Source organism: Benincasa hispida, chromosome 1 (assembly GCF_027475165.1).
Source record: "Benincasa hispida cultivar pf3 chromosome 1, pf3_genome.v1.1, whole genome shotgun sequence".
NCBI lineage: Eukaryota > Viridiplantae > Streptophyta > Magnoliopsida > Cucurbitales > Cucurbitaceae > Benincasa > Benincasa hispida.
The window spans coordinates 65,945,940-65,963,835 of NC_143478.1; the positions used below are offsets into that span (position 1 = coordinate 65,945,940).

General features: G+C 28.7%; 1 protein-coding gene across 1 annotated transcript; it reads right to left on the reverse strand.

The window, feature by feature from the left end:
- Window positions 1–589: 589 nt before the first annotated feature.
- On the reverse strand, window positions 590–11,220 carry LOC120071174 (low affinity sulfate transporter 3-like). The gene is made up of 11 exons (XM_039023283.2): window positions 10,581–11,220; window positions 10,457–10,505; window positions 10,161–10,368; window positions 9,138–9,318; window positions 8,971–9,039; window positions 6,716–6,946; window positions 6,195–6,608; window positions 2,577–2,770; window positions 2,251–2,324; window positions 2,074–2,150; window positions 590–1,014 (listed from the first exon to the last, which is right to left on the reverse strand). The coding sequence occupies exons 1-11, from the start codon at window positions 10,908–10,910 to the stop codon at window positions 874–876; spliced, it is 1,968 nt and encodes a 655-aa protein (XP_038879211.1). The 5' UTR covers window positions 10,911–11,220; the 3' UTR covers window positions 590–873.
- Window positions 11,221–17,896: the final 6,676 nt, after the last annotated feature.

The following is a 17,896-nucleotide window of genomic DNA, read 5'->3' on the forward strand; positions in this document are numbered from 1 at the left end:
TGAGTAAAGTCAAAAGCAAAATTATACAAACATAATTCTAAAGTGGGCAATACCATAAATGGTTGTGAGAACAAAGCTTGAATGAACAATTTGGGAAAGCATATATCATAGCTAAAACACCCCTAATCAAATTCATGGTAAAGCAGTCATATGAATAAAAGGACAAATAGACAATAGATTTCACAACATTTGTTCCGATCTTGAAGTAAATTCTAGAGAACCATTGAATCTATTTCAATCTAGAAAGGACAAACCCTAGTTTCTCAACTATTATACTTCGTTTAGGAGAGCAAAAACCTCGAGTAAGTAAATTCTAGAAAACCATCCAATTTGTTTCAACCCAGAAAGGATAAATCATTGCTTCCTCATCTATAATATTTTCGTCTAAGAGAGCAACAACCTCAACGAGCTCAATAATACTAATAAACTTTCGAAGCTATTTGCATCGAAATCATAAGTTCCCAATTAGAATTAAGAGCAATGGTGAATGAAGCTTAGTTGATCAATTAATAAGTAAATTTGGGTATACTTTAAAGAGATCAAATTACTAAGCAATGCAAGTTAAAAAGCAACAAGGCAGACATGGGACTTTCCCCCATTATAATAGTTATATTATTATACATATTTTACAAACACATTATTTCAGTACCACATTAAAGGAAAACCAATTGGGTTCAATTGGTGAGAACCTATAATATGTTTGTTTGGTCCCATAGAGAGAAGCAGCACATGGCCAATATTTATAATCCACACATTAAAATAAAGAAAGATAGACAAAACAAAACATAGGTAAAATTGCATAATTTATTACATTTTGGTTTGGTAATGAGAAAAGTTTATTATTTTAATAAATTTAGTTTGATTTTTGGTGCTTTAGATGGCTTCCATTTTAGCTGAAAGACATGCATCCACAGCTTCTCCAACACTCAAGAACACCCTCCCTTTCAGTTTGGCAACAAAATTTGCTACCTTCAGCTTGTGAATCACTTCCCATTTTGGATTTGCAATGACCAACTGTAGAGTAAACAAGTTTAAGTTGTAACAATGATACAAAACCAAAACTACTTAAATTTGTTATTATATAATTTTGATTGGTTCTAGGTAATTGTTTTAAATTGTAAATTCTTGTGAATATTTTCATATATAGCAAAATATCATTGTCTATCAAATGTCTACTCATTTTCCTATATTGAAAACATGGCATATCTAAAATTCAAGAAAGGAAAAAAAAAAAATTCTTTGAAGTTTCATGCTAAAGTTTTTTAATTAGCACTTAATATTTAATTATTATTATTATTCTTTTTTCAAGTTTAATTCTTATTTTGTATACTTTTTCAATTATATATTTCACATCGGTTAAAATTAGAAAAATTATCTTAAATAACAAAATTACTAAAAATATTTATAAATATAGCAAATTATCACAGTCTATTTACAATAGACTGTGATAGATCATGATAGACTGCTATCTGTATCTATCATGACACAGATAAATAGAGATAACACAGATAGACGTAGATAGTAGTCTATCACAGTCTATCGCAGTTGATCATAGATAGACAGTAAAATTTTGCTATATTATGTAAATATTTTAGTTCATTTTGTTATATTTGAAAACAATTTAAACTCTGTCAAACTCTAACTGTGAATTGAAAAAAAAAATAACAAGAAAGGAAAAATTAGTTTATGTTATTGTTTTTCAATGTGAGGAGGAATTAAATATTTTCTTCTTTTTTTAGGTCACTTATGTAATGAGTATCTATTTTTCGTAAGTTTTTCATTAAAAAAATATTAAAATATTAAAACATAAGGACTAAATTCGAGTCATCAAAGACTTGTTTGGATTGACTAATATATATATTTTTTATATTTTTTTAAAAAAGTAATTTTTGTTTAAACTCTTTTGATAAAAATAATTTAAAATACATTTTGAAAGTGTTGATTGCTAAACACTTCAACTTTTCTCAAAATGAATTATTTTTAAAATTAAATACTTGAAAAATTAAATCAAACACATCCTAAAACTCGAGTATGTGAAGGAATAGAAGTGCTTTTTGAAAAAGAGATAACTACCTCTATTCCACTGGCTGCCAAACTATTATGCAGTTCTTCAAGAGAAGCAATTGCTGAAGTGTCAATGTTCATTAAATCTACATAGAAAGAAAATAACTATATAAGTAAATTAGTAATTAACCATATGAAAATATATTTGATATCTTATACTAAAAAAGAAAAAGAAATGAAACTAACTGGAGAGATCAATGACTAAGAAATGAGTGATTCCCTTTCCTGATGCATCTTGGCTGTTGATGAACCTCATAATCCTAAAACACAAATAAACACAGATTTTGAATATAAAGTTGATTGATATTTCGATAATGAGGCTAGATTGTTCGAATTCACATCTAATGATATTTTTACTAAAGTATATAGACATTCGAATTTCACATCTAATTAACGTCACAATATTCTTAATATTTTTCATATTCAACGAAGTAAAACTGTCAGCTATATTGTGGTGACCTTTACGAGTAATTATGTGTAGAAAAGTAGTAATGGAATTGAGTGGTTTTTACCTATCTTTGACGAAGTTGGCATTTGCAAAGCAAAGTAAGCCAGATTTAACACGGATGATGAGGACTTCAGGAGTGTTGAGAGCCATTGGATATTGATGAATATCACAAAAGATATCAGTTCCAGGGAGTTTTCCCAAAATCTCAGTCCCAGGTTTGATTGAGATTAGTATTATCTTTGCAAATGATATCACTAACTGCATACAATATTTTTTAGGTTACAATTTTTTCAATTACAATGTCAATTCATCACTAACAAAAAGCCAAGATTTTTATTTTTTTTAATATTTATATAATATTTCATAATATTTGCTTAAAGAAGTAAAGTAATAACCATAATTTTAGTTCTAGTTTTTAAAAATTATACGTGTTTTTTTTACCCTTTTTTTAACTAGGTTCCTTTTTTTCTTAACTAAACATTTGATTTTTAAGCTAATTTTTTTTAAATATAAGTTTTCAAAAATTAGCTTGGCTTTTTATAACACTAGAAAAAGTAGATAATAAATTAAAACAAAAAATTCATAAGTAGGAAAAAATGTTTATAAGCTTTATTTTCAAAATTAAAAATAAAAAAACTAAGGCTCCGTTTTTTTAATCAATTTGTTTTGGATTTTTAATTTTCGAAAATTAAGTCAATAAATACCTCTTCCGCCTCTAAATTTTTTGGTTTGATATATATTTTGTATCCATATTTTAAAAAACCAAGTCAAAATTTGAAAACTATAAAAAATAGTTTTTAAAAACTTATTTTTCTTTTTAGAATTTGACTAAGAATTTAAATTTTCTACTTAAGATTGACACATATCATGGCAAGCAAATGAGAGGAGATAGTTTTAATTATTTTATTTTTTTAAAAAAACTAAATAATTCCAAAACGTGGAGTAAATGAATGGACTTAAGATTGGACTAAAATTATAAAAACACTTCATAAATAAAGTTATGAGTATATAATTTAATAAAAATATAAAATAAAAAATTCTTCATTTTGTTTGTTTGTTTTTTTGTTCTTTTTGGTGTATGAGTATTTTTTATTTTTTATTTTTTTAAAAATTGATTACGCAGAATAACTTTTAAAAGCTAAAATTATAAATGTGAGTTTAAGGTTGTATATTTAATTTATGAATTTGGAAAAATTGCTAGTTACATCACTAGATTTTTACGGTATCTGAGTAAATTATGTATAGTATTGAGCATGCCAATTAAATTAGTTTGAAAAAATTATAGTGATATATAATAAGATAAATAATTAGGTAAACTAATGAAGCTATCACATCACCAATTCGTTTTAATTTTGTTAATGTCTTGTATTAAAGAGAAGCATAATCCAAACTTATGTTTTAAAAACAATTGAAAACTTTATTAAGTTATTAAAACAAATATATAACTCGGAAATCAAAGACAAAGTTTATACATAGTTGGATCTAAAATCTACGAAAATGTTGCCACTCAGCACGACAACCATATATGTTGTGATGAAGCGTGACGTGGGCAACTCACTATTTTAAAGTCAAACTCACAACTTTACGATAGAATATTTAACAATAATTTTGGCCTATCGATAATTATTTCGGCCTCGTTTCATAATCAATTCGTTTTTTTTTTTGTTTTTAGTTAAAGTTTTTGAAAATTAAGTTATTTTTATTTCCTACAATAATTTGCATATTTCATTTGTATACTGATTGAATTCTTAACCAAATTTTAAAAACAAAAAGCAACTTTTTAAAAGCTACCTTTTTTTTTTTTTTTTTTTTTTTTTAAAATTTTGGCTTGGTTTTTAAAAAAATTGGTGAAAAGTAGAGCGAAAATGAAGAAATTTGGAGGTGAAAGTAGCTATAAGATTAATGTTAAAAAAAAATGGTTTTCAAATGGACCATTTTTATTTTTGGTTTTTGAAAATTAAGCATATTTTATCATTATTTCTCACAATGATTTACATCTTTCTTAAATACAAGAATTGAATTCTTAGCTAAATTCTAAAAACAAAAATAAGTTTTTAAATTTTTTTTTTTAATTTTCAAAATATGACTTGGTTTTTAAAAATATTGATAAAATGTAGATAATAAAAGAAGAAATTTCAAGATTGAAGTAATATTTATAGTCTTAATTTTTTTAAAAATAAAAAATAAAAAATAAAAAAATAAATAATTATACCTTAATTAATTGATACATTTTTATTAATTTATTTTATTTTTCTTTCTGCCTCTAAAAAAAGCTTATTCTTCTTCTTTAATCTTTAGTAAAAGAAAGGTTAAAAAAAATAATTGATATATGATGACCTAATCTTCAACCAGTCAAATGCACCACTTAATTCTTTTTTCTTCTAATTAATGTGATGCACGATGTTTTAATTCTAATAAATTCAAATGGAATTTATTTATATTTGTATTAAATTATCAGAAAAATCACTCCATTTTTTGATTTGGGTTGGCTTAGTTTCTAACGCTTCGGTAATTATTTTGTTTTTTATTTTTTTAAATTAAGTCTATAGATACTACTTCCACTTTCAAATTTATTCTTTTATTATCTACCTTTTACTAATGATTTAAAAAATAAGTCAAATTTTAAGGACAAATTTTTTTTTTTTTCAAAAAATTGTCTGTATTTTTAGAATTTGACTAAGAATTTAACTATTGTACTTAAGAAAAATGTAAAGTATTGTAAGAAATGTGGATCAAATAGACTTAATTTTAAAAAAAAAAAAAAATGATTACTAAAGGAGCCTAAATTTTTATGTTTCTATCTATTTGATTCCACCTTAAAAAAAATCAAATAGATCCTCAAAATTTCAAACTTTAAAACACTTTCCAAAGTACAAAAATCTTTTTGATACAAACTAAAAAAAATTAATTTAGAGGTCTTATTTTTTTTTTTAATTATAGAATCTCAAAGTTTATAAAATTTGTGCCTAAAGAGATTTGTGAGCTTTAAAAAAAAATCAAATTAAGTAAAAGACCTATCAAATACTTATAATTTAATCCTTAAACTTTGATCTCTTAATTTAAAATAATTAATAATTATGTTGGGAAAATTTAAAATGAATTTTAATAGTGAAACTTAATTAATTATTATTATTTAAAAATTCTTTCAAATATTTCATTAGACATTCTAATACACAAATTTATATCTAACGGATGAATTAACTTTTTAAAAATCTCAAATATGTTAGAATTTAGAAACTCTATCAGACATAGAATAAAAAGTTTTAGGCATATATACATTAGACACAAAAATTAAAAGTTTATAAATTTATATCTAAGGTCATAAAAGTTTAAAAATTTTAAGTTGATAGTATAAATTCATGTCAATAGTGAGAAGTTGCTGGGAGTAAGTAGTTATTAGAATGGAGTTATAATTATTAAAAAAAGTATTTAGCACAATGATTAGTTGCGCTCTAGAAAATTTTTAATCAACATCTAATTATTATTATTATTATTATTATTATTTGACAATGATTAGGTGGGCTATACAATCCAATATATCCCATTTTTGTTACCTACTAAAAACAATAAAAACATTTTATTTTCTTAATTTTTTTTTTCACATGAAAAATTTAAGCTGTATAAAGATATGTGTGCTCAGGCAATACCGAAGTAGTAAATGAAAATAAGTAGAGAGATTTACCGAAAGGATGAGGCCGAATTCGACGGAGAGAAAGAGAACCCCAAGAAAAGCTGCAAGACAAGCCAAGAAGTCGAGCTTGTCGATCTTCCATATATTATAAGCTTGGTGAATATCAATGAGGCCTGGAAGTGCAGAGAGAATAATGGAAGCTAGAATCGCATTGGGAGTGTAGTAGAGGAGCTTGGTGAACATCTCCAATGATATCATCACCGTCACCGCCATGACCGCGTTCGACACTGCCGTCTCGCACCCTGCACTGAAATTAACCGCGGACCGTGACAAAGAACCTGTCGCTGCGTAGCAAGAAGTGAGAGATCCGGCTAGGTTCATGAAGCCTAATGCCACCATTTCTCTGTTCCCATCAATGTTGTATCCTTTCATGGATGCCAATGATCTCCCCACAGCAATAGCTTCCTGAAATCACAAAAGTGATTTTAATCATTTTATAATTACTTTGAAATATATCATCTGTTTCATAAGTATAAGCGTGTAAGAAATTATATATTATTAAAGGATCGAACCGTGAGGGCTATGACGGCGATGATGAGAGCGGCATTAAGGATTTGGGAGATGTGAGGGGTGTGGATTTGGATGTGTTGAGCGGAGATGGGGTTGAGGCCGGCGGGGACTCGTTTTACGATCTTGACGCCGTGCTGGTCAGCTCTTGTGAGGAACACCAAAAGCGTTGATAGGATTACACATAACAGTGGGGCCATGGCTGCTAACCAGAATACTTTCTTGTACTTCTTCCCCTGCAAACCAGTTTTCTTTCTATCTAATATTATTGGACATATACACAAACTAATGTGGAAATTATCTACGTTCATTCCATAACTATTTGATTTTATTATTATTATTTTTTGAAATTTAATTAAGAATAAAGATATAAATCATTATAAAAAATAAGAAAGAAATAGACTTCATTTCCAAAAAACCAAAAATAAAAAATCGAAATAGTTACCAAAAGGCCTAATTAATATAGTTTTCTTATGTTTCCTCTTCTAGTTTTTTGAATTTGTGCTTAATTTTATGTTTGGTAAATCTTACTATATTTAGAACTTTTAAAATTAATTCATCACAAGTTTAAAAGTTAAGACAAAAATCTAAAATTTTAGGACTAAACTTATAATTTAACCAAAAATAGTATATTAATGCCTTTAACTATTCAACACATTAGAAATCGCCTTCGGGTGGGGATGAACTGTATACATAATTTCATACTATATATATATATATATATTGCAAACTTTTATTATCATTATTATGTTTTCGAAGAACTAAAGTCAAATTAGAAAAGAAAAAGAAAAAAAAAAGTTTATGTATAACTATAAACCTCTTTTTTGCCTTTTTAAAATTTCTTTCGGTTAAATTGCATTTTTTTTTGTTAGATTAAATTATAAATTTAGTTTATATAGTTTTGACATAATTTCAATTTAATCCTTGTGATTCTGAAAGTTTTAATTTACTTCAATTTAGTTTCCATTATTTAAAAGTATTTCACATACTCAAACAAACCACCTCTTTTCTTCTGTTTTAAACTGAGCCTTAGACCACATAGCCAACTTAACACATTCATCTAAATAGTAAATGTTAGTTTATTGGCATATAAAAATAGTGTCATTGACGTTTTATGAAAGTATAGAGATTAATATTGAAATTTTTAAGAATATATAAACTTTAATATAATTCAACTAGTGAAATATATATCCATCCTTAAGGTTAGTTTTAGAAGTAAAAAAATTACATTATCCCCATCCAGCTTTTGGGGAAGTAAAAAAAGAAAAGAAAAGAAAAGAAAATAGTGAATAAAAACAATCCTAATGCTAAAATATTATGAAAACTAATGACAAAAATTGTTATGAAAATAGGATGATCTTAGAATTTTTCCCATAAAACTGGGTAGGTTCATGTTCATGTTCATCATTTACTTTTATGGTGCGTGTCATAACTTTTTCTTTTTCTTTATTGCTTTACGACAGCAAAACCCACCAATTAATTAAATCACAACTTAAAATCAAAATAAAAACATAATTTATCCACTTAAAAAAAAAAGAAAAAGAAAAGAAAAGTTGACTCTCAAGTGTTTTTTTTTTAATTTTAATTTTTAAAATATTTTTCCCGTTGTTTGACTATTAACGATGCATCATAACACAATAACTTCTTACTCATCTACTTCATAATTATTAGGGGCGTATGACCCCTAACTTAAAGTTGGAGGAGTGGATTATTATAACTCAATAGAGACACCACTTATAATAAATGTGTTTACAACTATTTATAACATATAATTAATTATAGTAATTACTATTTCAAAACCCTATTTGATGTCGTATTTACTATTTCCACATTATTTACTATTTTACGCTCATCTTCTCACCTAATTTTTCAGTAATGTTTACTATTTTTTTAAGACTAAAATAGCCTTCACCCCAAACATAGACAATTATAAACCACAAACTATTACCACAAACTATTATAACCTACTTAGCGCCCTAAACGCCCTCTTAAAGATAATAAACAAGTCCAAAACAAAAAAACAAAACCTTAAATAAAAAATGAAAAAAGCAAAGTTAAATTACAAATTTACTTTCCTAAACTTACATATTTTATTACTAGACATAAAAAGTTTAGCGTTTATTAAATTTGAAATATAAATTTATATTTAATATATCAACTAATTTTTCAAAAGTTACCAATTAGTCATAAAAGATAAAAAGTAAGACAACTAATTATAGAAATAAATTAATGAAATGATATAAGGTTGAGGAAAACTTACCAATAATTTGGTGATGAGGATGAAGGAAAGGAATGAAGAGCCAATGATGAAGTTCAAGGGATTCCATTGCTGAAAAATTAATTAAGAGAAGGACATGAGACTAAATAAAATTAATTTGAAGTAAAATGAGATTAAAGTTGAGTTTAATATGAATTTAATTATATTACATCATTATGATGATGGAATGATCCAAACACAGCTCCCATAACAGAGAGAATATCAGTTTTGTTAGTGAAGTGAGTGATGCCAAGCAATCCTTTGAGCTGTTGAAGCCCAATTACAATGGCAGCTCCACCCATGAACCCAATTATGGCAGCATGTGACAGAAAATCCACCAAAAATCCCAGCCTGAAATATATTTTATTATAATATAGCATTATCTTTTGGTTTAAACTAAAAAATTTGATTCTAATTTTTAAAACATATGGAATAAATTATCACTTTCTCCAAATTATAGTTTAAGTATTCTTTTAGAACTATGTGCTTAAAATCTTAACCATCTTCCCAAATCTTAAAAATTTAAATACTATTTGGTTTATATAATTTAGTATCCATTCTATCTTAGTCTCTATACATACAAATTAAATATGTCTAAATTTTAATTTAATATTGCTTTCAATCAAGCTTTAAATTAAATACATGTTAGTTTTTTTAGACTAAATTTCAAAGTGCAAAAATTAAAATAAAATATAATTGCACAAAGTATATGAACTATAAAATAATATTTTAATCAAATTGAAGAAATTATTAATTTTCAAATATAGCATAATTTAATAGGCATACATGTATGAATAATCACAAGATCTGGAGTTCGAATTCCCATACCTTTCAATTGTATTTAAAAAAAATCATTAGTTACTATCAAAATCTAATTTCGATAATCATAGAGTTTAACTATAAAGTTTTTTTTTTTAATCTAAATCTGCAAACTCAATTAACATAAAAATATATAGTCGACCTAAAAGTTTGAGGTTTGAATTCCTCCTTCGCGCAGATTGCTATTACTATTCAACTTTTAAAAAAAGAAGTATTTTGTAGGTTTGGAGGTGGAGGGTAAAAAGTAGGGTTTTCGTAGATTTGGGCGAAAAGATGAAAGAAAAAGTAAAAAAAAATTAAAGAAAAAACAAGTTATGAAACTCAAAGGCGAGGAACAATTGGAGGAGGAGGAGGAGGAGGAGAAAGAAAGAGACCGAAAGAATCCAAAGACGGCCTGAAAGATTCCGGCGAAGAAAGTAACGGTGAAGACAAGGTTTCTATAGGCAAGAGGGTCGCCGGCGGGATCTTGAATTTTCTGAATCATGGCCGGCAAAAGCAGAGATACTATGGCCACCGGTCCGATCGCTATTTCCCTCGAACTTCCCAATACTGCATAAATCAACGGTGGCACAATGCTTGTATCTGCCCACAGAATTAACCTCTTTGTTCTTAATTAATTAAACACAAATCAAAACTTTCATCTAATTAATTCATTAGTTACAGCACTTACAGAGCCCATATTGAGGATCAAGCTTCGCCAGATTTGCATATCCAATACTCTGCATCACCGATTAACAACTTTGATTATTATTTTGTAATTAAATTAAACTCAGTAGGATCATAATTTAATTTACCTGAGGAATGCAGAGGCTAGCCAGAGTCAAACCAGCCAAGATATCATTCTTGAACTTGCTAAGATTGTAGCTCTGCCCCCAGCAGAGGATAGGGAAGACACCCTGCAATAGGCTTCCAACCACTGCAGTTCTAGTCTTGTTCTTGAGGGACAAAAGCTTGGTAGGATCGGGAAATATGGTGTCGCGAAGCGAGTCGATTAGCTCTCGCCATATCCCCGGTGGCTCCGGTGGGTTTGCCACCCACTGAGCCCTGTCTGCAGGGCTGCTCTTCTCGATCGTTGAGACGTCGTCCGACATGGTCGGAGACGTGTCGGCGTTAGCGACCGACATGATTTGAAGTGTTTGGGGGAACTAAGGTTGTTGAGAGAGCTGTGTGTCAGTGACACAGCTCGGTGAGGTTCCGGCTAGTCAGATGCGAGGTTATGGGGAGATTATGAAGGTTAATTGCATGAAAAAGCCTGGCCTTGACGCAGGGAATGTGTGTTTTTACAATAATTTAAGCACATATATAAACCACTCAAAATTTTATATTTGGAGATGCCACTTACTCGATTATTATATTTCTTTTAGTTAAACAACTTATAGTGTTTTCGTCAATGATGTATGACGTTGTTAGCTAGAGTATTAACTTTCCACCTACACAAAAAAGTCATTTTCTTTCTAGTTAATATTGAATTTCATCTCTTAAGCTCTCTAACAAAATTTCAAGAACCACAAGTGGAAGGAAATGTTGGAGTGAAATTGATATATATTACTATTAAATTCAAATCCATCACCTTAAGTTTTTTTATTTAATGGTGAAGAATAAGAAAGTCTACCATTCACTAAATGATGTCACACACAAAGTATCCACACTTGTAATAACAACCAGAAAACAAAATAAATGACTTAAAAGAAGGTAAACAAAGTTTGTTAACCCAATTTAATGCTCGTGGAAAGATTCTTTTACTAATATGAAGTTAAGCTTATTATAATGTTGTACTTATCTATAAGAGTATAACAAAGACAATGACCTGAACAATTTAACTCTCAAACTGACACTCAGTCTCCCCTAAGTGCAATACCTCCTCTCAAGATAAAACTTAGGCTCCCACTAAGTTGGAAATTAGCAAGGTACTTTTGGACTCTCCCTGAGAGTGTGGGTTCATCAAAGTCACAACCTTTCCACCTTGGTGTAAAATCCACTTCACATGCAAACTTAGGCTCCCCTAAGTTTGTTAAAAGCCTTAGAAAACACTGAAGAAACTTTTACGACATTCAATTCTCAAGACCAGCTGTCTTGAAAAGAACTGTATCAACCAAAACTCTTCCAGTAGTATGTAGAGTAGAGAGCATTAAACCTAATGGCCATTCAAACAAATTTCACTCTTATGGATTGTAAAGACACAAAAGCAGCAGCCCTAGAGTAAAACAAAACACCCTTTATATAGAAAAGCAGCAGAAGGAAAGAAACCTACTCAGAAAACTAACAACCAAAAAAAGGAAACAATCAAAAGCCACAGATATACGCAGTCGCATAAAAAAGGAAAGAAGAAATCAAGCGAGAAGGCCGATGTTACAATGAATCATAAGAACAACCGCCGAGACAACTGCCAATGGCTACATCACTTTAAAACCTTAAACAATTGAGACCAACCTTCAACTCTAACAAATGGTGATTAGACATATGTCGTCATCTCCAATCCCTACTATATATATATATATATAGCATTTTGAAATTTGTAATAATTTAGTCCACAAAAAACTTTAGTTCCTATACTTTATAAAAAAAATTGGATTTCTTATAATTTTATACCGAACTGAACTAATGCTTTAGAAAAAAAAAACAAAATTTTTGGTTCGATTTTTATGGTTTCGATTTTAGAGTTCATCCTTGAGAAGTGTATGGTTGTATACTTGTTAGGGGCGAATTCTAAATGTGAAATCCGAATCGAACGCTACTTTCCCTATTTAAATATGTTTATTGTTGAGATTAGTAAAATGAGGGGTTTAATATTTAAATTAATGTGGAATTGTAGGGAAATTGGTAAATGATAAGAAAATGAAGAAGGAAAAATGCTTAAGTATTGGAGACTTGGCTCTCAGGTGTTTATATGTTAGCCTAGCAAGAAGAAATTTTGGTTAAGTATTGGCCGTGAAAATGGTGGCCGAGCATCGAGTATGTGTGATCGAGGAAGGATCGTGCATCGAGTATTCGTGAGCAAGGAAGGGATTAGGCATCGAGTAAATGCCATCGTGCAAAGTAAAATGCCATCGAGTATCAAGTTTTGCATGAGCGATCATCTTTAAGCACTGTTTAGGAAGGCCAACTGTGTCGATTTAGTAGAATCAACCCACTAAGTGGGTGTTGTGGCAGTCTATTAAGGATGAATGGCTGGTAGATTCAAGTACAAAAGGGGAGAATTGACTTCAAAAAGTCATTTTTTATTTTTTAAATTTATGCATGGATGTTGCTTGGCTAGTTTTCAGTTTCAGTTTTCAAATACCAGTTTCTAGTTCAAGCATGAGATTTATGTTTTAATTTAGTCACTCACTGGGCTTCTTGAAGCTCATTCTTTTCCTCTATGTTTTTCTTCTCCGGTAGAGAAATAGAGGAGTTCCAGGGTGCTACTAAGGTCAAGATCTGCCACACCACAGCCACACTTCCAAATTTAAGTTGTTGTTGTAAACAGTTGCAGCTAAGAGTCTGTAACTATTGAGTTAAGTCTGGAGATTGTATAAAAGTTATGTTGTTTGTAATAAAATAAGTCAACAACTGTTTGTTATACGTGGCATAAATTTTAGAAAGAGAAAAAGATTCAAATGGGCAGTAGATATCACAAAAGGCTGGTACCTGTCGTCCTCACATCTCCTTCTGGATAAGGGTAACATGGCTCGGGAGGGGGTGTGACACTAAAACCCAAATATTGTCTTTGGCCTTTTGTTTTTTGGCTAAAATTTTGCTCATCTATTTTGTCTAGTTTTTCTCCTATCATTTGTCTACTATATCATGTCAAATCTATCAATATTTGTCCAATAAACATGAAATAAAAAATTACACTATAAAATTAAGAAAATGTATATGCATGTATAATCAATAGACTAAATTATTAAAGCTTACGGGGCTAACTTTGTAATTTAGCTCATATTCTTCATCATACCTACAAGATATATGAAAGTTTTTAAATTTGTGTTATTGGCTATATAATTGTTTAAGGTTTATGGATTTTTCTTCTTAGGTTGTTTTTGGAGTTGTTTAAAATATGTTTTAGTGAGAATATGTCTCGGAGGTTGTTATACACGATGTTTACTCTACAGAATATTTCTTTTCTTATTTCAATTATTATGCATTTTATTTTCTCTGAATGACATTCCTTTTGGATAATTTGTAGAATTTATTTAGGGATATTTTTCATCTTTCAATTGTACTATTTGAGTCCAAGAAGTATGTTTGCTAGGGTTGCCACATGTATTATTGTGTGAGATAATTTATTGAGTAGTGACCGACAACTTTCTGTATGGTCTGTGCTGTTGGGATAAATACTATATTTTTCGGATCAATTATCCCACTTTTGTGTGAATCTAATAGAATACTAATCAACTAGCAACAACAATAATAATCAAGTAAGGACACAATCAATTTTAACGTGGAAAAAACCCCTCAATGTGAGGAGTAAAAAACCACGGACTGAAGTCAAAATCTTCACTAAAATCAATAATGGGTTACAACGAGTTCTCCCTAGCCACAACTAGAGGCATACACAGTAAATATCTCAAAATTAATAATCTTGGCAACAAATGGCAACAAATTGAGAAGAATAAAATTAAAAACGTCTCACTTGAAGTGGTAATCAATTATCCACGATATCTAACTGAAGGTAGCTTCATACGAAATCTTTACTATCTAGATTGAAGACTCTCGTGTGAAGAACACGTCGTTAAAATTTCAGCTTGAAAATGCTGATGTATGGAAGAAGTTTTCTAAAATAATCTCACTGCCATTTTTCTTGGTCTCTCATGGTTTGCGTACATAATCAAATAAAAATCGGGGGCTGCTTGTGTTTTGATTTTAAAGCAAAAGCTAATATTGCCCTAGTGGGCCTTAATTTGGCTTTCACGAAAAAAGGTGAAATAAACCCAACACGTGTTCGAAGAAGAAAGAATTAAAATCTTGGCTTGTGGCGACTTATTCTTTCAATGTTTTTGTTGTGAAAGTTTCAATCTTGCGAAGTTTGATTTCATCTTAGGGGAAGCCTAAGGCAAAGTTGATCGAGAAGAGTCTCTCAACATTAGGGAGATCCTAAGACATTATTCATAGAGAAGGAATTTTCAAACTTAGAGAGAGCCTAAGTTCACAACTCACAAGAAGGAAGAAAGATATCTTCATAATGAGAGAGACTCTCACATTTAGGGAGAGTCTAAGTTCGAGTGGGAAGGAGTCTCATATTTGGAGGAACCTAAGTGATTAAATAAGTTAGGCTCTACATGTGTTGTTATTGTAATAATCATTATTTACAGATAAGTACAATGCTGTGAATGCTTGACTTTTACAAATTAGTGAATTATCTTTTATGGACACTTTGTTCCCAAAGTAGGTGGTTTATCACCTAATTGGGTCACCAATCTCTAAGTATTTATTCTTGATTTATTGTTTGTTATTCTATTTTTGTCTCTGAATTTATTAGAACGTCTAGTATGACATCTCTTTTTCTGGTGTGGATGAATTTTAAAATTCAAAAAGTGACTTATAAATAATTTGTTGATCCAAAAATTTTGTTATTAATTAAAATATATATGTATATTGGAATGGAAGAATGAAGTTGAATAAAAGAATTTTCATGTACTTATTTTCTTTGATTAAAGTATAGGGAAAGATAGGAGAAAAGGGGGAAAACTAGAATAAAAAACATTAAAATAAAAATAGAAAACAAAACAAAACAAAACAAAAATAATGAAACAGTGCACTCAATTGTTGAGTTGGGTCAACGTGATGGGAATTCAATTGAATGGATTGAGTTAATTTGGAATCCAACTTTATATGTATATATAGAATACAAAAGTAAGTGAATTTCCCTATCACATATATTGCCAATCATAATCTAAAATATAGAGAATATCAAACTGATGTTCAAAATCATTTTCTAATAGTTAAACTCAACTAGTTTAATGGTAATTGATATGCAAAAAAATCTTTTTAAATTGAAAATTGATCCATGAGATAACTATTTCGTTTTTGATTTTTGGTTTTTGAAAATTAAGGCTATCTCCTTTTCATCTTTTACCATGGTTTGCATTTTTCTTAAGTGCAAGAGTTGTATTCTTAGTCAAATTTAAAAAGCGAAAACAAAATTTTTCAAAACTACTTTTTTTAGTTTCAAATTTGGCTTGGTTTCTAAAAACAATAATTCAAAGTAGATAACAAAACAAGAGATTCAAGATGTATTTGATTTAACTTTTCAAGTGCTTAGTTTTAGAATTTAGTCATTCTAGAAAAAATTGAAGTGTTTGACAATCCTTCAAAATAACTTTTGAAACACTCTGAAAGTATATTTTAAATAATCTTGATAAAAAAAGTTTAAGTAAAAATGATTTTGAAAAACATTTTTTTCTCTAGTCAATCAAAATAGACTCTTAGAGATGAAATGAGTGTTCATAGACTTAATTTTAAAAAACTAAGGCTTCTTTTGATAACCATTTGATTTTTAATTTTTTGTTTTGAAAATTAAGCTTAAGAACACTACTTCACCTCTTAATTTCTTTGGTTGTTATTTTCCTTTTAACAATGGTTTAAAAAACCAAGCCAAACTTTGAAAACTAGAAAAGTAGCTTTTAAAAACCTTTTTGTTTTTGGAATTTGTTAAGAATTCAACCATTATACTTTAGAAAGATGTAAATCATCGTAAGAAATAAGAAAAAAATATGCTTAATTTTCAAAAATTAAAAATTTAAAACGAAACGATTACCAAATGAAGTCTAAATGATTGCCAAATGAAATCTAAATAATTATTTAGAATATTTTATGTGTACTACATAATTTTTTCATGAGTAGGATGAAATATAATTGAAATTTTGATATTTTAATTAAGGACATAGTTTTGTTATAATATCCTCAATTCAAATTAAATACCTATTAGAGAAGATAATCTTTCCAGAAATAGGCATGGAAGGGATATTATTGTCTTTACATTTCCAATTTTATAAAATATTTTATTTTTTAGTTCAGAATTGCACAAGTAGGCAGATGGACTATACAATTTTATACTACTAAATTTTTTTTTAATTTGATCTTTAATTTCATACCTTGTATTTATAAACATTACATTTTTTACACAATATTTTCCCCTAAGATCATTATTGATTTAATTTATAGATATATTAAGAGTAACGTTAGGGAAGGTGGGGTCGATCATGATAGGAGTGACCATTGAAGCCGTTAAAACCAAACCAAATGCGAAGGTGAACTGGAATTGACCCGAAACCGAATTAATATGGTTCGGTTCTGTTTGATATCTTTTGTAGTTTGGTTTGATTTCAAATTTAAAAACCAATTTGAAACCGAATTGTACCCTGCTTTTTTAATATATATTATATATACATAAAAGTTTGAAAAATAGAGCAACTAAGGATGTTAAATCTTTTATGTTTGTAGTATTTATATTTTTTGACTTTGGAATAATTTTTAAGTTTGTTGTTGAAATAGTAGTGTTATTAGTAATGTAGACTAGTAATACCAAATAATGACTAATTGTAATTTTTATTATTAAACTTTAAACATTTTAATTCTTATTGTTTTAAAATTTCAAAATTAACCATCAAAATTATATTTTTAAATACATTGTTTCAAATCATAGAAATTTAGAAAATATGAAAAAACATAAAAAAATTTTTTTAAAAAAAAAAAAAAAAACTGTGAAACTGAACCGAATATGCTCACTTTTTAAAATTCGCGGTTCGGTTCGTTTGAACCCCAAACCGAACCATGAACACCCCTAATCATGAGCAAGAAAAAAACTAGCTGGGGAAGGTTGGCCTCGACTGAAGTGGGCTTGTTGGATCAAATGGCTCAATTGCCTCTAGTTGTGGACGTGCAAAGGGTAGGCTTCAGAAAAGGGACAGATTGATCACCTAGACATGTTTCCTATTCTCGTCTAATATTTAGTCAAGAATACATACACATCTTATCCAATTGAGTACTTTAGATATTCGATTTAATTTAAATTTAATATTATCATTGATGTGACCCATGTATGTTATCTACTATTTTATCGTTTAGACTTATTATTTTATTAGGCGAATTAAAAAAAATAAAGTTCATAATTAAGTAAAAGATAATTTAT

Excerpts from the sequence above, each read along its gene's own strand:
- LOC120071174 (XM_039023283.2), bottom strand. The coding sequence starts at position 10,910 with ATGTCGGTCGCTAACGCCGACACGTCTCCGACCATGTCGGACGACGTC. Across the intron at positions 6,947-8,970 it reads TCCTCATCACCAAATTATTG|GGGAAGAAGTACAAGAAAGT; the intron begins GTAAGTTTTCCT and ends ACTGGTTTGCAG. Across the intron at positions 6,609-6,715 it reads TCGCCGTCATAGCCCTCACG|GAAGCTATTGCTGTGGGGAG; the intron begins GTTCGATCCTTT and ends TTGTGATTTCAG.